Here is a 22,504-nt window from a genome sequence, read left to right as displayed (position 1 = left end):
ATTGGAGATAACAAATATAATTTGTAAGAGCGACTCCCGTCTAGTCGTTGGACAACTTACAGGGGAGTATGAGGTAAGAGAAACATTACTCCAACAGTATTTTCATTTCGTAAAAAATCTTCTAAACAGGTTCAAAGAAATCTCCTTCCAACACGTACGGAGGGAAAATAATACTAGGGCGGACGCTCTATCGAGATTGGCTACCCTAAAAAAGAAAGGCGTCCACCGGTCGGCCATACACGTGACCCTGGCTAAACCAAGTGTTGGTACCGAAGAATGCATGGCGACTGACACCCAACCTAACTGGATGACTCCCATAAAACAATATCTGACCGACGGTACATGCGATCCACACTTAGAGAAGACAATGAAACTACAAGCCGCCCGATACATACTCGTTGGCCAAGATCTCTACAGGAGAGGGTACTCCCGTCCCCTCCTAAAATGCCTTAGTCCAGAACAGGTCACATATGTAATGACCGAGTTACACGAGGGGATATGTGGAACCCATTCAGGGGCACGAACTATGTCCGCTAAAATTTTAAGAGCCGGATACTACTGGCCGACCGTACAGGGAGACTGCGCCGAATATGTTCAAAGGTGTGTAAAGTGTCAGGAGTTCGGCACCTTGTCGCACCAAAAGCCAGAACACCTGCACTATATCCTATCCCCCTGGCCATTTGTTAAGTGGGGAATGGATATTGTCGGACCTTTCGCACCCGGAAAAGGGCAATGCAAGTTCCTATTGGTTGGCATAGATTACTTTACCAAATGGATTGAGGCTGAACCACTAACAGCCATCACCGCCCGGAACGTACAAAGCTTTGTGTGGAAAAATATTGTTTGCAGGTTCGGCCTACCTCAGATCATTATCACAGACAACGGTCGACAGTTCACCGACCGTGGGCTAGCTGAATTCTATGAGAAACTTCACATCAAACATATAACGAGTTCGGTCGAACATCCTCAAACCAACGGTCAGGCGGAAGCCGCCAACAAAGTTATTCTCAACGAGTTAAAGAAGAGACTTGGCCCATCCAAGGGAAACTGGACTGAAGAATTGTTAGAGGTTCTGTGGGCTTATCGTTGTACTCCCCAGTCAACGACTCAAGAAACACCTTACAGCCTGACGTACGACACAGAAGCCATGATTCCGGTCGAAATCGGCGAGCCTTCACTACGCCGACAGACATTAGATCTAGACTTAAACAAGGAAAGTCTACTAGTCGGCCTCGACCTCATCAACGAACTAAGAGACAAATGCAAGATAAGAGAAGAAGCATGCAAAATACGAGCAGCACGAAGGTACAACTCCAAGGTGAAGCCACGAAGCTATCAGAAGGGAGATTTAGTTTGGCGCATGCGCAGCGACGCTCGGAAAGATGGAGGAAAGTTTTCAAGTAATTGGGAAGGACCGTTCCGAATCTCCGACACAGCAACAGGAGGAGCTTATTACTTAGAATATTTGTCAGGAAAATCTATACCGAGAACGTGGAATGCCACGCATCTCAAATTCTATTACAGTTGATGAATGAATTCAATGCACTCTTTCCTCGCTCGGTAGTTTTATCCCTAAGGAGGGTTTTCTACCGAGAAGGTTTTAACGAGGCACTTTAAATTACCAACCTTGGTCAGAAATTAATTAACCGTTCATTCGGTCGGAATATATAACTAAAGTTATCCGAATTATAACTTAAACGTTATTCACCAACCTTGGTCAGAAATTAATTAACCGTTCATTCGGTCGGAATATATAACTAAAGTTATCTGAACTATAACTTAAACGTAATTCACCAACTTTGGTCAGAAATTCCCGAATTATAACTTAAACGTTATTCACCAACCTTGGTCAGAAATTAATTAACCGTTCATTCGGTCGGAATATATAACTAAAGTTATCCGAACTATAACTTAAACGTTATTCACCAACTTTGGTCAGAAATTCCCGAATTATAACTTAAACGTTAACCAACCTTGGTCAGAAATTCGATTCTATTAGTTAACCGTTCATTCGGTCGGAATATATAACTAAAGTTATCCGAATTATAACTTAAACGTTATTCACCAACCTTGGTCAGAAATTCCCGAATTATAACTTAAACGTTATTCACCAACTTTGGTCAGAAATTCCCGAATTATAACTTAAACGTTATTCACCAACCTTGGTCAGAAATTAATTAACCGTTCATTCGGTCGGAATATATAACTAAAGTTATCCGAATTACAACTTAAACGTTATTCACCAACCTTGGTCAGAAATTAATTAACCGTTCATTCGGTCGGAATATATAACTAAAGTTATCCGAACTATAACTTAAACGTTATTCACCAACTTTGGTCAGAAATTCCCGAATTATAACTTAAACGTTATTCACCAACCTTGGTCAGAAATTCGATTCTATTAGTTAACCGTTCATTCGGTCGGAATATATAACTAAAGTTATCCGAATTATAACTTAAACGTTATTCACCAACCTTGGTCAGAAATTCCCGAATTATAACTTAAACGTTATTCACCAACCTTGGTCAGAAATTAATTAACTATTCACTCGGTCGGAATATATAACTAAAGTTATCCGAACTATAACTTAAACGTTATTCACCAACTTTGGTCAGAAATTCCCGAATTATAACTTAAACGTTATTCACCAACCTTGGTCAGAAATTCGATTCTATTAGTTAACCGTTCATTCGGTCGGAATATATAACTAAAGTTATCCGAATTATAACTTAAACGTTATTCACCAACCTTGGTCAGAAATTCCCGAATTATAACTTAAACGTTATTCACCAACTTTGGTCAGAAATTCCCGAATTATAACTTAAACGTTATTCACCAACCTTGGTCAGAAATTAATTAACCGTTCATTCGGTCGGAATATATAACTAAAGTTATCCGAATTATAACTTAAACGTTATTCACCAACCTTGGTCAGAAATTAATTAACCGTTCATTCGGTCGGAATATATAACTAAAGTTATCCGAACTATAACTTAAACGTTATTCACCAACTTTGGTCAGAAATTCCCGAATTATAACTTAAACGTTATTCACCAACCTTGGTCAGAAATTCGATTCTATTAGTTAACCGTTCATTCGGTCGGAATATATAACTAAAGTTATCCGAATTATAACTTAAACGTTATTCACCAACCTTGGTCAGAAATTCCCAAATTATAACTTAAACGTTATTCACCAACCTTGGTCAGAAATTCCCGAATTATAACTTAAATGTTATTCACCAACCTTGGTCAGAAATTAATTAACCATTCACTCGGTCGGAATATATAACTAAAGTTATCCGAACTATAACTTAAACGTTATTCACCAACCTTGGTCAGAAATTCAATTAAATTAGTTAACCGTTCATTCGGTCGGAATATATAACTAAAGTTATCCGAATTATAACTTAAACGTTATCCACCAACCTTGGTCAGAAATTCAATTAAATTACTAACCGTTCATTCGGTCGGAATATATACTTAACCGTTATCCAAATTATAACTTTAAAACGTTATTCACTAGCTTTGGTCAGATATTCAATTAAAATACCTTAGCCAGAAACTCAATTAAATTATATATAAATGTCCAAGTTACGCGCAACATCAAACTTCTTCATCAAAGCACCATCGTCCGGTATTAAAATGCACAGTAATAGGAACATGAAAATAAATTCGATAGCAAAGAGTAAAATAATTCAAAACACGTCACAAAGCAATAAAATTGTCTTTAGCCCACACCCCGGACTCAGGTAATGAAAATATTAAACAATATCAAGGGTGTCATCCGGTTGCATCGACTCCTCCGGTGGTACGGTATCATGTGCACGTGGCATCTCAGCTACAGGATAGATGGTTTGGTCATTCTCTTCGGCCTCCTCGTCCCCAAGAGGCATCAGACGGCCATCCACGACATCCATGTTCGAGTCGTATCGCTCATCGTCGTCCGGCACCCCATGGAAGAACGCGACCTGCCGAACGCCCTGCCTGAATGACTCTTCGTTGATGCTCAACATGAACCCTTGAAACTCGACCGTCTCCTCGACCATATCTAAGGTAGGAATGCTAGCAAAAATTTCCTCGTCCTCCGGTCGCAAGTCAAATTGCATTGTAGGTGCCACCCTGACGGATGACACCAACAAGCTAATTGGACTGCCCGACGAAGACGGAGCCTCCGTACGAGGTACCTTAGCAGGCCGCCCCCTCTTTTTTCCTTGAGCAAGAACAGCAGCGTCCACCGGAGCGACCTCCCGCTCAATCGTCCGCGGGACAATTCCAGCGATGGTGGCTATCTTGCTCTTATTAGCCTGCCTCTTCAAACTATTCATATACTTCTTCAAACTCGGATCCATGCTCACCACAATCTCTGCAACATAAAAACGAAAGTAAGAAACAGATATGCTATTAGCCGAACGACCGCAAGAAGAAGGTGCTCACCATTTAGGTCCGCCCACTGCTTGGACGACCCATAAAGGGCTATCAGTTCCCGCGTAGGGAGCCTACACGGTAGTTGATTCACGACCATCAAAATTTCTTGGTCGATGGGAGACAAAGATTCCCAAAGCCGATGGTCAAGAGAGGTGGGATTCTCCGTCCAATGGAATGGAAATTTTGTGCTTCCATCGGCATTATAGAATAGATTCCGGCCGTCCTGCTCGACAAAACCCCTGCGTTCGTCTAGCACCATTAGATCAAATCTAATCTAACGATCATACACGCTCGGCATATGAAACGGCACGCAATCCCTACCATTCAATCGATCTAGATGCGACAGCATCCCCAAACGGCGACTCTGCCATACGTCACATCTCTGCCACACATTAATGATGCCAGCTATCACGCATTATTTCAAAAATCCCCTGCGTCTTATACGACTCTTCGTTCTTCCATGACCTCGAGCCTGGGGGGCAAGTGTACCGGTCGGGACCGGACGACCGCATGGTTCAGATTAAAATTATCTAACTAACTTGGTCACACATGGGACAAACGGTTAATTCCCACTAAACAACAAACGCACGTGAGCACTCCCCAGATTTTCGGGAACATCCCCTAGATCCCAGGAAACCACCTAACACGACCCAAAAACCAGAAAACACGTGGCGAACCACTAACGACCCAGAGGGCCCAAGCCCAAGGGGAACGTACAAAAGAAGGAAAAGAAAGAGAAAAAGGTATGTTATTCATTCTCGAAAGGACTTCCACTGAGAGAGATTACTGACTTGAGCGTCGGAGCGCAATCGCAGGTACCCCGCCGGCCGACCGAGGCACGCAAGGAAGAAGGAAACTCGAAGGACAGGACAATTGAGAGTGGAGCAGACACCTTGTATCGACGTGGATAAACATTACTCAGTCCCCGATATCCATACAGGTACACTACTAAATAAATTTTCATTTAAAATACAAGTTTTTCATGAAGATTATTATCTAATTGAAACACTACAAAGTATGGTTGTTGTAATGAAAATGTCGATTTGAAAAAACTTTCCATAGCCCAAAAAAAGTAATTAAAATTTATACATTTTCCAATTATAATAGTGACAATAAATTAAGAGAACGTGGGTCAGTTCAAATAATTCATAGCTAGCATCAAAGTGAACTATACAAAAGAAAAACAATATACTAATTCAAACTTCTTTTTCATAAAAAGGGGATGATGAATATCAAAATCCAATATTAAGTAAAATTATGCCTTATTTGACAATATACAAATTGTGCTTTTCCATTTTTTTGGCTCTCCTAATCCATTTTTCCACATATAACATTATATGACATTGGATTTAGGACTTCATTACAGGAGATAATACTTTTGATGGAGGAACCATAGATCTAGCAAAAGCAACTGGCAAGGAAAGAAACTTCTTGGTCTTGCCCACATAAGCCCTCCTGGTGAAATTGTTGTAATCATTTGCTTCAATCTCGTCCAAAATCTGGCGATACAGTAGCAAGGATGCCCATACCTACAATCCCAAAGAACCCTTTTGTGTTCACATGTCAAACTAGTTAAATAATGCATGAAAGGCTTGACCTTTTTCCATTTTGGTTCTAGAATTGCCATGATCTTTCTAGGAGTGTGTGTGTTCTCACTTGGGTAGCCCTAAAAAATTATTAGTCCACTTTCAACTTTATACTGTTTTTATATTGGCTTACAATGACATCACTCCATTAGAACATGCTACAAACTCGTATGCTGACACCTAAGAGCATAACCAATAATAAATATATTTCTTTGTTGACACTGACTGCAAAGCTTTATCTCTGGGATTAAAGTTGAGATTTTAAATTTGTGTGTGTAACTATCTTTGTCAAACAAATATTTTGACCAAGAAAATGTTTCACTAAGCTTCCACAGGCCCACCCCCATTGTTTCTGAAGAGGTTTTGCTTGAATAAACCAACAATTTGATCTTTCAAGTATTACGGTCTCTTAAGTAGTCCCTAAATAATAAAACTACAGAAATGATTCCCTAAGTATGGAATATCCATCAGTTTGATTCCTCCTCTGTTAACATATTTTACTATCCTCCAAGGACCATTTTGAAGGATGAATTGATGGTTTGTTCTTAAATTTTCAAGCACAGAAAAGGTTTTGTAAAATGATAAATTTGTTTGGAATTTCTCACCGGCCATCTGCTAGCTTCATTAAGCTCCGTCACACCCTTTTCTGCCTCATCAAAAAACATTCTAGCCCTTTTAATTTGGTGCTTCATGAAGTTCCTCCACTTGTCTGTCACCTTACCAGCAAATATGTCCTCATCCGAAAGCCCTGCTTGAGCCAACTCATCTTGAGGTAGATACACTCTTCCTCTGCTGGCACTGTTGAAAATAAGAAGGGTGTAACAAAATTAAGATGCAGATTCATTCTTGAAATCAATATCAGAATAAACTAACATGGTACCCTTGAAGCATAATTTGGTATTAGTTCAACTATATTTTTTCATTTTCAGCCACCTATTTTTCATTTCTCTAGCTAATCAGGTTAGACAAACCCAACCACACATAGCAGGAATGGCTCACTGGTGTGTTAACAATAAAAGAAACTCCTATACATCTCATGCTTTTACTTTTTTAATGAGACAATAAAGTCCAGCTATCCTGTGTCTCAATAAGGTGATATGCATCTCATAATCATCAAAAATCAAGTTAGACATTGACATGTAATGAGTGAGAGAAGTAAACTTCACAATCTTGATTCAACACGTATTTTCTTCAACCTTTCTAAAAGACCTAAATGAAGATTAATATTTACGAACTTACTCCTCTCCAACATCTCTGAGTATGTTGGTTAACTGATTTGCAATTCCCAGGGCCAAGGCAGCATTGTAAACACTCTCAGTTGTGGCTTGTGAATATGGAGAAATGCCCATGATTGGAACACTCATTATACCGACTGTCCCAGCAACATAGTAACAGTAAAGATATAGTTCATCAAAGTTTTTGTATCTCGACTTCTTAAGATCCATTCTCATTCCTTCTATCATATCTTGAAATGGCTGCATGGACATGAATAAAAGAGTTGAAAAATATGTCCTCTAAAAATGAAGATTAATATATTAAACTCAAGTTTATTATATGTAAATGAAACCTCAAGGTTTCACAAAAGTCAGGGCACATGAAATACCTTGGCGGTTTACAAGATATTTATAGTAAAGACAAGCATTGATATTCTAAAAAAAAACTAAACAGCATTTCAAAATGTGCAACCGCTATATAAGTTTTTTCTCCAAGAGCTTGAGATTGAAAGGTATTATAGAATTGAAATTAAGAATCAAACAGATTAGTATCATGAGCAGTTAAGAACTCTGATTTGGACAACACAGCAAGAAAATTTAGGACACAGTGCATATTTGCCAGTTTGTTCCGCATAAAAGCATACATTGGAAGGTAAAACGTAGATCTGACCAGTGAATTAATGAAAGATTTCAGAGCAAGCAGAGGCCAATGTCATCAAAGACTAAAAAAATGAAGGAAAACTGTGATGTGATAATAATATAAAGATAAAGTATGTAAAAATAATACAAAAGAAAATAATCACCTCCAAATCTCCAATTGTTTAAAATACACACAGTTCATATTACATCACATATGTATGTGTATAGATTAGCAATGAATTTCCATCGAATATTTTAAATGATTAAGGAAATGGACCATACCTGGATATCAACAGGAAATTTGGCAACTGTATCAGCTAAAGCAGCATCAAGCATATCAAATGGACGACCTTGGAAAAGTTCTTCCAGTCTTGATTCCCACCTATCCAAAGCAGTTGGCGTAATTTGTGAAGCATTAGGGCCATCAACAAGTTCATCTGTTCTCCTGCACCACACTGAAAAACAGGATCATCTGACAAAAGATATGCAATACATTACAAGATAAAGCACAAGTAGATTTTTTTCACTAATGAATCCATAAGAGCTACCACAGTTTACCCATATCCTTCCAATTTTGATTATCAAAATGAACATCAGATATTTTGACAGCTGGAAATGTCTAACAATTTAAGCATTCAGTCAGAGATTAGAGTAAAACCACTGTGCTTTTGCAATTTTATCATCTGAAGGTGAAAGCTTCATTATTGATTGCTCACTTAAACGTTTGCCAATTTATATTGTACACAAGAAAATTACGTTCTCATTTACATATTTGGTCAGAAACATTTTCATGCAATGATTTAGTTTCACTAAGGAATGGACATTGCCACAGGTTTCTTTGAAGTTTAGACGGAACAAAGACAGTTTTTCAATTTTTGAGGACTCATTCAAACATTTACGTTTTAAAATAAGATTAAATATTAATTGAAAATCCAGATTTTCAAGCCTGGAGATCCCTACAGCCAAAAAAGTCTGCTAGTTCTTGTTTTAAACATAAACTACCCCGAAAGTTCAAAAAATATTTTATCAAGTATATAATTAGTCAACATGCTTTCTGGAGACCAAAACTTTATTTCTTACGCTTTTAACTTCTATGTTAGAAACTACAATTAGATATGGAGTTTGGACCCTAATTGAGTGCAAATAAATCATCTAGTGCATTCTAAAACCAACAAATTCTGTTGTTACAGTATCTCTCAATTCAACAACAGCTTGTGAAAAGTCTTAAAGTACTTGCTTAAGGTGATTTCCAACTACTGTAAGAGTTTTAAAGTAGATTCCTTTTGCAAAACAGCTAATGCTAATCCAAATAAAATAACATTTATGAACATAAAACAATTAAAAGAAAATAGTCTAGAGAGAGAAAGAGATCCTAACCAAAAGAACATGATCACTCACCATATATTGCCCAGATAGCTCTTTGCCTTTCGGGAGTCATTAGGAGAGTTCCTGCAAGACAAAATCCCATGTAAATTGGATTCAAACCATGCCACAAACCCAAATGTAATCTGAAGTTAACATCCTCACATGAAGGAAGGATAAGAGAAAGCTAACCCAGGTAAAATGTTTTAGCATATTCTGCACAAACTTCTCCACAACGGTCATATGCTTCACTCAACAACCTCAAATTCCCAGGCAGAGCAATATCTCGTCTTGCATCAATTTCACCCTTAGAGCCAAACTTCCTCTTAACCATAGATGCCTGCTTCAACACCACATCATAGACCTTCTGCTCTGATGAAACAGCCACTTCTCCTGCTGCTGGGTTTGCTAGCACATTCGTTACCAGATGGAAGTTGCTAGCACGTTCTAAGCCAGACCGTCCAACACATGCATACTTCATATCTGCACTCAAAGAGTAAAATCTCCATCTCTTCTCCCTATCCTTCGGTCTAATCGACCCATAATCTCGAGACATAACCTTCGAAGAATCTAACAACTTCACATGTTGGATAGAATCAAATAACCCGGTGGAACGTGAAACCTCCAAACCAGGGAAGGAAGCAACCCATACTAATGTCACAGACATGACTAAACTCTTGTGTTCTTGAAACTTGCTTGTGGAGCTTATTCTTTCCTCCTTCACTTCCTATTTCTCAAATATTAATCCTTCAGAGAACCACAAAATTGAAGACACTGGCAAATCACTCAAAAACAATTGCCTTTATTCCCATGCAGCAACCAGTTCCAGCAACAGCAAAACTTGTTCTACCAAATATATTGTGACTGAACAAAAAAACAAGCATATTTTCAGTATCACAGTGAAATCAACCTAAAACAAAACAAAAAAAACCCTTTTGATCAGATACAACAAGATTACAAAAACACACCTAATGATACAAATCCAAACAACACCCCCACCCCCCGGAAGAAAAAAATGAGTTGCAACTGTCACTAGAGAAAACACTAGCCAATAAACAGTACTTGCTACGACTTTTCAGCCATCCATTCATTCATTCCAGCACCAAAACAGCACTAAATTATGAAGTTGGTCAAACATATTATCTATCTACGTACTATATTCCCTAACCTACACGAAAATCCAACCTCTTACAGAAAGAGTGTGAATGAAAAGATAAAAAAATGCAGACACACACACACCTGTGTTGGGTGGTGCTGCTGTGATCCACTCAGGAGAAGTTCCCATTAATTGAAAAAATGGTTGAAGGCATCAACATCATGGAAGGAGCAAAAACTAACAACGACCACTAAGAACAATTTGTTTCACTCGCCATATGATATGACCCACCAAACTCTCTCCACTCTTCCAGAGCCTTAATACTATTTTTTTTTCGTCTCTTTGTTTCTTCCCTTTTTAAAAAAGAAAAAGAAAAAAAGTGTGCACCTTTTCTTAAAGAGAAATTCTCTCTCTGCTGTGCTAATCTCTCTTACGGCATTTCAGACCACTCTCTCTTGTGTGACACAACAGAACTGTCTGGTTCTGAGTTTCACACGCTTTTGGCACCCATGTTTGTTCTTGGAGCCTTCTGTGTCTCATTTCAACGTTAGCTACCCATATTTATAGTGGGTCGGGTTTCCCAGCTCCATACCCGCATTTTTCTTTTGGAGTCAGCTTTTGTTTTTCTTGGTAAATATAAAAATATCATAAAGGGGAAAAATATGAAATGAAAAATATTAAATGGGAAATTAAATCACACTTATTAACTATACAGTTTTCACATATATAAAACTAAAGTAATTAATTATAATGTGAAGTTTAAACAGTAAAAAAAAGTAAAAAAAAAAAATAGGGTGGAAACAAAAATGGAATAGTAATTTTATATATGATAAAAAAAAATTATGTTTTCCTCTAAATTAAGAAAAAAAAAGTCATTTCAAGTTTTAAATAAAAATTAATGTTACTTATTTATTGAGTTTAATAAATATAATATTAAAGGTTTATTTTATTCTTTAAAAGTTTTGGTTTCTATATCTTCTACTTGTGACAATTATTTGTTTTTAATTAATATTAAAACAAGGGATGAGAAAAATATTAAATTTTAAATGAAAATTATTTACTACAAAACTTAAAAACTCATCAATTTGACTGGTTCATTATTAACTGAATATTATAAAATAATTATTAAAGATGATATATATTAATAAAAATGAGAGGAAATTGAGAATTAGAGTAAACGCCTACTTCATCTACACCGTCAATATAAAATAAAATTAAAAGTAAGTAATTACATTCAATCTATAAATAAATTAATCTTACTCATAAATTAATATGAAAATATCACGAGACTTTAAAAAAATAAGAAATAAAAATAATATTATTTTTATTAATTTGCATTCATTTTCTTTTCTTTGAAAGTGCCATTGATGCATTATAGTATATTAAAATAAATAAATAAATCATTAAATTATTAGATGATATATTAAAGAAATTAAATTATACTCCTCTCCTTTAAGAGATACAATTAGGTGGTGAAAAAAAATACATTATTACATGGTTCTCTCTAATGTTGGAAAATACAGTTCCCTCCAAAAGTTTATAATACATGACACTTTGTTCTTTCTTTTCTTTTTATATGGATTGGGATAAATTTCCAATTTATTTGTTATTACTGATTATAAAATAGAACTTTATTCTCTGTCTTTTTAATTAAATTATCATTACCATTAAAAATGCATTCCTAAGACATCTAGTCCATGATATTAATATAGAATTAATTATTTATTAAATATAATTTGTTTATTAATTCAATAATTTTAATGCTAGAAAATGAATATAATTGTAATAAATAATATAAAACTATTTTAATTAATATATTAAAAAATATTAAATAACATTTAAATATCATTGAATGTAATAATTTAATGTTAATAAATAAATATAATTGTAATAAATTTTCAAACTTTTAAATAAGTCTTCATACTTTGAGAAATTATTGCAAAATAATATAAATTAAAAATATACTAAAATTTATTATTTCTGTACAAAAATAATTTGAAATAGAGGAACTCAAATGTCTCTTTGTGTTTTAATTGCAGAGAGGATGTACGAGAATTTGAGAGGAGGAATGTGTTAAAAGAAATGAAGTTGTTTAGATTAAAATATGTTAGAGTAAATTTACGAAAAAAAATTATTGAAATTAATGTGATAATTATGATTTTTTTTTAATTATTTTAAAATGTGTAAAATGTAAGTTTATATATTCGAAATATGTGATGTTTTTATATAGATTTTAATTAATTAAAATTTTGTAAATTATTTTAGTGTTGTTGAATAATTGTTTTGTCTATTTTAATTGCTTGTAATTAAAAATATTTCAAATAATGTGTAAGAGTTAATTTTAGAAAAAATACTAATTATGTAAATTTTTCATAACATGGAAAATTAATAATTAATAGGTAAAATAAACAAAATTTTAACATTTCTAATTATAAAAAAAAATCTAATTAAAAAATATTTTCAAAATTAATTTTATTTTTATATTATTATTGTTATTAAATATTTGTTAAAACTATAATTAAAAAACAATTATTATTAATATTATAATTATTTAATAAATTTATTCCTCTAGATAATTTACTAGATAATTTTGTCCTCTTTTAAAATTTACTACTCGGGTTTCTTCGCATTTTGGAAGAAACCATAAAAAAACTCTCCTGTGTTTCCTCCCTTTTCCTTCCTCTCAAATGAATTTTAAGTCATCCACTTTATATATTAATAAATTAATTAATTAATTATATTTATTATTAAACATTTTTTCTGTTTTATTTAAAATATTTCAAGACATATAATTATAAAAAGGTAAAATAATCTGTTTTATTGAAAATATTTTAAGACATATAATTATAAAAAAGGTAAAATAAAATTTGTATACGTTACTTTAATTATAAGGTCAGGATAGCACAAATAATTTGATTTTATATATTTATGTTTCTATTTAAATTTATTGAAGTAAAAATATTTAAAAAAATAATTTTAGTTAAACTTATACTTTACTATGTAACTTAATTGAAGTTGTTTTTTAAAAGAAGATTAAATTGATTTATAATGATATTGTAAATTTTTAACTATTTATATAATACTTTAAAATCAACATTTATTTTAATTTATGCTTTAAAAAATAATTAGGGATGAAAAAAAAAACATATTTAAAATATTTGTGAATAAAATTTGTAATAGTCGTAAGATAAGTATTTTTAATAGAGGTGACGGACCCAAATATTTGTATCATACACTCATTAATAAGATGAGTATAGTATAATGATATTATATTTTCAAATTTATCATCTATTATTAATGATTTTTATTTTTAATATTTTATAATTAAATTAATAAAGTAGTATTATTGAAAATGAAAACATCAATAATGGAAGAATTATTTAAAATTTAATTTTATACATTTATATTGTTCATTCAATTTTATTAGAATAAAGTTGTTTTTAAATAGGTTAATTTTATTTAGATCTATAAAGTTTTTTTAAAAAAATTGTTTATATTTAAATTTATACTTATTATGTAGTTTATTTAAAATAATTGAAAAAATTAAATTTATTTAAAAGAATATTATATAATGTAATTTATTTATATTATACTTTAAAATCAAAATTTTATGAAAAAAATAGCAAATAATGAGACAAATTTAATATTTTTACACGAAAAAATATCAAATAGCTACTACCTGTTATTATCCCGTTCTATTGTTATTTTTAATAAAAAAATATAATACACTCGAGTTAAAAAAGTAATGAAAAAGAAGGGAAAATATGATCATTTTATTTGTTACTAGTGACTTTATTTATTATTTTATGTTCTATTGTATTTATTAAAAAATAGAAGTTTTCGACCATTTCTGACATATTTTAGTTTCAGTCATCTTAAGAAAGTTTACATAAAAAAAACTAAATATTTTTCCATACATCACACAAATTTACAGTCTATTTACTACATATATACTACAACATATAAATGCATACTATAACATTTCCAATAAAAATTCTTATTAATAAAAAACATTATTTTAATCACATGTACGAGTTATTTAAAATTAATTTTTAATTTTAAACAACTGCGTAAATATATTCTAAAGTAATCTTAACATGCTCCTCTCCACTCTAATAGTTTATTTTTAATAATTCTAAAAACACAAATAGTAAAAATGAGAATTAAGTCTTTTAAAATTAATTTGAAAGTAACTTTATTTCTCTCTTGCATATATTTTATGTTAAACAAACTTGTATATTTCTTATATAGTATTAATTGTTACAGCCATGTAACCTATAAATAATAATTATTTTTCACAGTATTACATCAATGCATCGTTAAAAATAAATACCAGCATTAATTTTTTAATTATTGTGTATAATATTTTTTACCTTTGTTTTCTCTTATTTTGTTATTTTTTTTAATTTCCATATTCTAAAGAACCTACCAAATGAGTGATGAAAGATTAAACATGCTTATCAGTAAAAAAAAGTACAATTTTTAATATTTTGAAAAATAATTTTAATTATAATTTGTATTTATTTATTTTTGTGCATATGACTTGATGCTTTTTTCACTTGTGTTTACGAAGGCACAACTTTGGTATTAAACCCGACCCGGGCAGAAAAAGTGAATCGGATACGACCCGGGAATGACGGCAGGTACGAAAAGTGCGCAAGAAAAAGTGAAATCCACGTGGACGCAATCATCCAATGAGAGAAGGATAACCTTATCGTGTGCCACGAAGCGGTGTTGAAAACGGTGATGTGTGGACTGACACGTGGCTCTGTCCCATTGACTCCACCAAGTGATACACTTATTTCACGGGATCGTGGGATTGGTTTGGTGGTAAGAGCGTGGGCCCTACCAGGTTGCCAATTATAGAGTTTTTGCTCTTTTTTACCCCTAAATGGGCTGCATGGGGCCCAGTGGGCCTTTGTCGGTTTGCATTATACCCTACAGAGTGGAAAAGTGGAATTAAGCAAAAATTGACACGGACGCAATTTGCACCTTCTGTGGATCTCATCTCACTGGATCATCATTATTTCACTACTTCACAGTCTACGGACACTTGGCACTGCTCTTTCCGAAAATTGCATTGGTAGGTCAAATTAAATCTTAAACAATGTGGTACTTTAAGGTTTTTCCAATTAATTAATGGACCTAATTCTCTATGATAGTGGGAAACGTTTTTGACTCAGATCTCATTACCCATTATTTAATGGTAAAAGGTGTTATGAGATTGGTAAACATTATTAGATTAATTAACTGTGAAAAGTGATGAATGATTACTTGGTAGGAGTGAGAATGTTAGTTATCTTATTTGGTGTTTTAAATCTTTATATTGTTTGTATTAAAAGAGATATGAGTCGTGGTCAAAATAAGTCTAGATATGAATAAAGAAATGGTGTGAGGATATGTTTGGTAGGTTAGCATGGATATAAGATATTTTCTTATCTTCTAAATTGGTTGGTATTTTCCCACTTTTAAATCGTTGGTACATATAGATTACATTCATATCTCCTCTCTATTGGAGATGTGTTACACTCTAATTAATCACGAAACAAGTAACTAATAAGGTTGGACTTAGTTAGTACATAATCATAACTTTCAAACACAAATTAAGTTATCTCTTAATGCGTATATGTAATTGTGTTATTTGCAAGTTTAGTTATAATTGAAATGACAATATGTAATTGTGTTATTTGAACGTAAATTCTAAAGTTTTAGTAGCAAATTATATATTAATTTAGAAATTATTTATTAATAATATAAACTATTTTAGATACTAATAATTTTTGTAGTATATAAAATAGTACCTAATTTAGTTAATATAATGTTTAATTATTTTTTATTTTTAAAATTAATTTTTATTTAATGATTTTTTTTAGTGATATCAAATTATTTTCTTAAATAATTTGTTAAATTTCTCAAAGAATTATATTTTTTTAAGTTTATTTTTACATATACGTCTAATGAATTTTGTCATTCATACGAGTGTAATAGTTTAACCTTCTAATTATAGGAATATGACACCATATTTTTATTGTACAAAGACTCTTCTTACTCCATATAAAACGTGAGAATATATTTTTATCCTTCTTATGTTACCTTCATAGAGTAGCTTCTGGATTATGTAATCCGGATACACATTTGAAAAAAGACTTATGGATTACATAATTCAGAAGCTAAAAAATACTTACAAATTATGCAATAAAAAAACTATACATATAAAAGAAAAGCCTTTTGGATTACGTAATCTAAAATATTACAGAGAGATATTTCTAAAAATACGAAAATTTATAGAGGTGAGAGAAGAATATGAAGGTGCAAGAAACAGCCCAAAAAAAATCTATCCCAAGACTGCTGGAACAGTGTCCTTCAACAGGCAGAGCAAATCAGCAAAATCCAGACTATTTTAGTCATTTCAATTTGGATATAGTGCAGGTTGGAGATTGATAGAGTGCAGGAATCAAAAGCCAATATCCAAACCTGGTAATTATGGGCCTTGTTTCTGATCCAATTGGTCGGACTGAGCACAGCCAGCTTTAATATCTATCAGCTATTAAATCAACTTAATTTTAGAAAGACATACAATAATATTGGACTATTTTATTAATTTTTTTACTTTTATTAATATCATTTGGTAATACAGTACTTTTTATTAGACGTTTCTCTAAACTACTTTACGTTGTTAATAAAATTAATTGTAATTATTATCAATGTAATTGTTTTTCCTACAAGTTTTGTTCTGTTCGAAACTAGCAGAGACAAAGAAGAATATTAGATAATTTTATCTAAAAATCTTTTTTTTTTTCATCCTATGATTTTATTTATTAATATAGTATGATAATAAAATAATCAGTTGAGAATGGCGACTATGTTTTGTAGGAGACATGAGAACATGTTTGATTTTTTTACATGATTGAACATGTTCCTCAAAACATAATTGACGTAAATTTTCACGTTTCGAATTATGTTTATTTTCAACATTTTAAACAGAAAATATAAAAAATTAAACATGTCTTCGTTTGTAATTAACATTTTAATTTTCCTCATTAATATTATAAATAATTTAGAATTCGTCACCAAAATAAATGTATGATTTTAATATAGCTTAGATGTTTTTTTTATCCTTGAAAAATAAGGGAGTTTTGATTTTGATCATGCACTTTTATTTTATTTTATTTTTTTGTCTTTCTAAAGTTTAATATTTTTACTTTTGCTTTTTAATATTATATAACACTAATTAAATATTTATTAATAAAATAAGTATTATTGTTTATGTCAAAATAAAATTAAAAACTGAAAGTAGTAATTAAAATTTTGAAAAAGAAAAATTAAAGATTAATATTAACTAAAACCAAAATTTATATATTTTATACAATTAAAATGAAAATTTTCTAATACTATAAAGATAAAAGTAGTTCTCAAAATCAAATTTCACTAATTTTTCAAATACTAAAAAGTTTAAACTTTTTTAATATTATTGTATCTATTTATCTTCTAATCACCTTTTTATTGAAGAAATTGAGATTCGGAACCAATCCATCTTCATCACCATTCAAATCAACCACTTTTTGAAAATTTTATTTAACTATCTATAAGAATTCCTATATAAATTAAAATAATATTTGTTTCTAATAATTAAGAGAGCTAAGAAAATAAAAAAGAAAAAAACATATAAAGAAAAACTCAAGATGAAACGAAAAGAAGCAGTTAACTTTCCTGGGTTCTGAAGGAACTAGGTTAAGGTTTTCAGCAGAAGATGGAGCAGGAACAACAAAACCTTGAAAGCTTCTTAACATGGGCAGCACAACTTGGAATATCGGACTCAACAACACGCACCGACCAACCTCAACACTCTCCTTCCTCATGTTTGGGTTCTTCTTTATGTGTCGCTCATTTTCCTCACTCTGGCGGGTACTCAAAGATTCTTCTTATCTTCCCTTATCATCATACGTGTGCGTCATAGTTAATATGAACTTTGCATTAGATTTATCGCGCCAACAACTCTTTTTTACATGGTGATTATTTCCCTGGTATTCTTGACGTGTATTTTCTTTGGTAATTAAACAAAGTCTACAATAATAATGTAAAGCTTGATGCTTTTGACTTGTTTCTGTTAACAAATTTTGACCCATTTTTTGTGTATTGTTTGGAGAATGCTGCAGGAGAGGTTTGGGTGCTGTGAGAGACCTTAGGAGGGGGGAAATTGTTCTCAGTGTTCCGAAATCTGCTTTAATGACAAGAGAGAATGTTATGGAAGATAAAAAACTCTGTTTTGCTGTCAATAGACACTCTTGTCTCTCCTCAGCTCAGGTTTCTTTCTTACCAGTGTATGTGTTACTAAGTATAATAGTTCTGTTGCTTATTATGTTTATGTTGTTCCTGTAATTTAATTTGTGACAATGTGCCAGAGCTGGTAGTCTTTATCATCTGGTTTTGGGTATTGGACCAATATAACTGTTGTGTGCATTGTTGAACTTGGCTCTGGACACGCCTGTTTGGATATGGCTTTATCATTGTTGTTGTATTATTGTCTTGTGTATTCTTGCTTGTAATTGAATCTCACGTACTTGCTTCTACACTTGTCTATACTGCAGATATTGATCGTTTGTTTGCTGTATGAAGTGTGTAAAGGGAAGACTTCAAGGTGGCATCCTTACCTCATGCATTTGCCACACACTTATGACATACTAGCCATGTTTGATGAATTTGAGAAGCGTGCTCTGCAAGTTCAGTTTCTGTTTTGACATTCTAGTTTATCTTGTTAGGTTAGATTATAGCATCTTGGCTTATGATATTTATCAGATTATCATCAATACTTTATATAAGAATTAACTTATGATTTGGTTATTAGGTGGATGAAGCTGTGTGGGTCACTGAAAAAGCTATACTAAAGGCCAAATCAGAGTGGAAAGAAGCTCATGCTTTGATGGAAGATCTCATGTTTAGGCCCCAATTTTTAACATTTAAGGCTTGGGTTTGGGCTGCTGCAACGGTTAGTCAGTTAGAAACCTGACCTTTGAGAGGAGAGATCTATGCATGCTAAAAGTATTTTGTTTATAAATATTCAATTTGGTTTTCCTACACTAGCATGGACTAGAAACATCTTTAATTTTGGATGTTTATATCAAAAACTCTTCCGTGCCTTAACAAGTACTTACATCCATAATATTGTGACTTAATTATTTTCACTAATCTCTTTTAAGTTGTTCTACTTAATTATTTCATTGATAAGAAAACCAACTAATTATATTGAATATTGATTACTTTTTATTGGTTGATACAACAGTTTCTGCCTTCACGTAAATCACCACTCACTCTATCATTTAGTAACATATGAACTTTGAAAAATGTAGATATCTTCTCGAACATTGCATGTACCATGGGATGAAGCTGGGTGTTTATGCCCCGTGGGTGACTTGTTTAATTATGATGCACCTGGAGAGGAGTCATCTGACATTGAGGATTTAGAACATTTGCTATCAAACTCTTCCATTCACGATACCAACTTATTAAATGGAGACAAGAATATAGTGGTAGATGCAGAACAGCTTGATTCTCATTCTCAGAGATTAACTGATGGTGGGTTTGAGGAAAATGTTAATGCATATTGCTTCTATGCTAGGGCACATTACAAGAAAGGCGATCAGGTATTTACACTATTTCTGGAAATTTTAGTTACTAATTTGAATGAAAATATTAGTTTAAGTTTCTAATGTGAGAAAACATGAATTAAAATTTAATTTGATTGATTCTGGGTCCATTTTCTTTGTCTTGTTTTAATTTTTTGTCATTGACTTGAATATAGTTTGTAGACATAAATGTTATGTTTGGATCTATTTGATTAGGATATTGCTTTGAAACAACTATGCTTGATGGTATCATTTTTTTGGTGAAGAAATTTAGTGGAAGAGGGGCTACCTTATTTCAAGGTTAGGTATGCCATAACTCTTGGCACAGACTTACAATTGTGCTTACAAATTACCAATTAATAAAGGGTCACTTGTTGGAACACAATCTAAGTCCTTCTCTTACACAAAGTATGATCCTACCAATTGAGCCAACCCTTATTGGAGATGTTTAGTGGTATCAAGCTGCTCTTCAACCCAAATTTCTATACATGTTGGATTTTTAAGCCTTCACCACATAATCCGAGTATAGAAATCCTTATCACTTAAATGTGATTGGATTTCAGAGAAATTGCTATTGTCTTATGTTTAAGTTAATTAAATAAAAAATTGGGATTGGACAAACTGCACCGAAGATTTTTACATAGAGCCTTTAGAACTACAGCTTCTAAAATGATGAAAACAAAATTACCCGGCTATGTGACTTTAAATTCAGCCAAACTTTTATTCAGTAGTATTATGCAATGCATTAGACCCTTCTCAAGATAGTAGTTCCACACAATTAAAGAAAGAGTTAAAGGATAGGATTATATTTAGGATATGGAGCTGTAAACTTAGCTTCTGTTTGGTTTACATTTCCAAAGTGTGAATGCTACTGATTTCTTTTTTCAATAAATATAAATATAATTTATCATAAATCTTACCTCGAACTAAAATTCTATAAACAAAGTTAGTTGTCTGTCTCCTATAAATTATTCAATTTTGCAGGGACTGATATTTTCTAATCCTACTTCCATTTTAATATTTTCAAGAGATCAGTAGTACCATATCTGTTTTCAGTCTCTTCATTCCATTGTTTAGTAAATAGGGAATTACTAATTAGCTTTTCTTCACCAGGTTCTATTATGCTATGGAACTTACACAAATTTGGAGCTTCTTGAACATTATGGCTTTCTCCTACAAGAAAATCCAAATGACAAAGTTTTTATCCCTTTGGATCCAGCTGTATATTTTTCCACTTCATGGTCTATGGAATCACTCTATATCCATCATAATGGGAAGCCTTCATTTGCACTACTTGCCGCATTGCGGTTGTGGGCAACCCCTCAGAACAAGAGGAAGTCTGTCGGACATCTTGTGTATTCTGGTTCTCAACTGTCTACAGACAATGAAATTTTCATCACGAAATGGCTGTCCAAAACTTGTGCTACTGTGTTGAAGAATCTGCCAACATCTATCGATGAAGACACCTTGCTCCTGAATGCAATGGACAGTAGCCAAGATATTTTCACTTTCATGGAGATCACAAAACTTATGTCTTCCAAGGATGAGATCTTTACCTTCTTAGAAACACATAATATGAGGGATGCACATAGTTTGACTGAAGTAATTTTATCTAGAAAAGCAAGAAGGTCCATGGATAGGTGGAAATTAGCTGTCCAATGGAGACTGAAGTATAAGAAAGTCCTTTTTGATTGTATCTCTTATTGCAATGAAATACTAGATTCTTTCATAAAATAATGCTTTGGTGGTATACTGGTTGCGGTGTAGTTAAGGTTTTTCTTTGTTGCTAACCTTTGCAACAACAGTAGGTGCAGATTTCTGCTATCATTATATGGATTATTTTAAAAAGTGTTAGATGATTGGCAGGCAATATTTTTTACTAGTTTTCAGTTCTGGGATTCAATTTCTGATGCGGAGAGATGCGTGACGAAATTCTATATGAATGAGTCAAAATATTCATCTGAGATTTAATGATATAACTGTAATTAAACTGGTTTCGATAAATAATGTATAATAGTACCATAGGAACATAATATCATAAATTTAAAATAAAAAACTAAGAATATCATAAACATACAAAAATAAATAAAAAATTTAATAAAAAATCAGAGCTAGATATAAAAAATTAACACTTATAGGATGTATTAAGTTTTGGCCAAGACTGCTGTGTTTAATTAAATATTAATTATTACTTTAATCTCGTAATTTTTATTTTTTTATTTTGTATTCGCATTTAATCCTTATCTTTTTTTATTGTCACAATTAGAATTTTACTATTTTGAATTTAAACACCTCTTTCATTATATATTTATAAATTTTTCAATTTTGTTTGTATTATTTACATGGATCAATTGATCCATTTTCTTCAAATTCCCCCACAGAAATGATACCAGTCCTAAAAATAAAACCAGGGAACAAATAGAGTTTAAAAGAATTTCACAAACCAATGTTAAATATGACTTTCTTCATTTGAAGATAAAGATAATTTTGTATATACTTAATAAACATGATAGAGTAGTATGAAAATTTAATACGAAGAAATACTCAAGTATCCCT

General features: G+C 32.3%; 2 protein-coding genes across 14 annotated transcripts; one reads left to right on the top strand and one right to left on the bottom strand.

The window, feature by feature from the left end:
- Positions 1 to 5,617: 5,617 nt before the first annotated feature.
- On the bottom strand, positions 5,618 to 10,858 carry PSY (PHYTOENE SYNTHASE). 5 transcript variants are annotated; one of them, XM_068628505.2, is made up of 7 exons: positions 10,469 to 10,858; positions 9,422 to 10,139; positions 9,266 to 9,316; positions 8,150 to 8,322; positions 7,254 to 7,489; positions 6,620 to 6,812; positions 5,618 to 5,957 (listed from the first exon to the last, which is right to left on the bottom strand). In XM_068628505.2, the coding sequence occupies exons 2-7, from the start codon at positions 9,894 to 9,896 to the stop codon at positions 5,778 to 5,780; spliced, it is 1,308 nt and encodes a 435-aa protein (XP_068484606.1). In that variant the 5' UTR covers positions 9,897 to 10,139; positions 10,469 to 10,858; the 3' UTR covers positions 5,618 to 5,777. The 5 variants fall into 5 exon arrangements, with proteins under 5 accessions (XP_068484606.1, XP_068484604.1, XP_068484609.1 ...); XM_068628503.2 differs by having other exon boundaries at positions 9,422 to 10,093; XM_068628508.2 differs by having other exon boundaries at positions 10,713 to 10,858.
- Positions 10,859 to 17,976: 7,118 nt separating this feature from the next.
- Positions 17,977 to 21,830, top strand: SDG40 (SET domain group 40). Of its 9 annotated transcripts, none has more exons than XM_068632276.2 (6): positions 17,977 to 18,230; positions 18,482 to 18,629; positions 18,914 to 19,045; positions 19,171 to 19,311; positions 19,673 to 19,966; positions 21,062 to 21,830. In XM_068632276.2, the coding sequence occupies exons 1-6, from the start codon at positions 18,076 to 18,078 to the stop codon at positions 21,683 to 21,685; spliced, it is 1,494 nt and encodes a 497-aa protein (XP_068488377.1). In that variant the 5' UTR covers positions 17,977 to 18,075; the 3' UTR covers positions 21,686 to 21,830. The 9 variants fall into 9 exon arrangements, with proteins under 9 accessions (XP_068488377.1, XP_090149902.1, XP_090149905.1 ...); XM_090293776.1 differs by having other exon boundaries at positions 18,017 to 18,230; positions 18,914 to 19,084; XM_090293779.1 differs by having other exon boundaries at positions 18,020 to 18,230; positions 18,914 to 18,963.
- Positions 21,831 to 22,504: the final 674 nt, after the last annotated feature.

This window comes from Phaseolus vulgaris, chromosome 8, assembly GCF_051622355.1.
Source record: "Phaseolus vulgaris cultivar YP4 chromosome 8, ASM5162235v1, whole genome shotgun sequence".
NCBI classification, from domain to species: Eukaryota; Viridiplantae; Streptophyta; class Magnoliopsida; order Fabales; family Fabaceae; genus Phaseolus; species Phaseolus vulgaris.
This window is presented reverse-complemented; position numbering and strand designations above follow the sequence as displayed.

What these genes read in the sequence shown, in the direction of transcription:
- PSY (XM_068628505.2), bottom strand. Translation starts at nt 9,896, where the DNA reads ATGTCTGTGACATTAGTATGGGTTGCTTCCTTCCCTGGTTTGGAGGTT. An exon ending in AGCTATCTGGGCAATATATG is followed by an intron (nt 8,323 to 9,265) that starts GTGAGTGATCAT and finishes CCTGTTTTTCAG; the next exon opens with TGTGGTGCAGGAGAACAGAT. An exon ending in CTCAGAGATGTTGGAGAGGA is followed by an intron (nt 6,813 to 7,253) that starts GTAAGTTCGTAA and finishes TATTTTCAACAG; the next exon opens with TGCCAGCAGAGGAAGAGTGT.
- SDG40 (XM_068632277.2), top strand. Translation starts at nt 18,114, where the DNA reads ATGGGCAGCACAACTTGGAATATCGGACTCAACAACACGCACCGACCA. An exon ending in CTTGTCTCTCCTCAGCTCAG is followed by an intron (nt 18,630 to 18,913) that starts GTTTCTTTCTTA and finishes TCTATACTGCAG; the next exon opens with ATATTGATCGTTTGTTTGCT. An exon ending in GGGTTTGGGCTGCTGCAACG is followed by an intron (nt 19,312 to 19,672) that starts GTTAGTCAGTTA and finishes TGAAAAATGTAG; the next exon opens with ATATCTTCTCGAACATTGCA.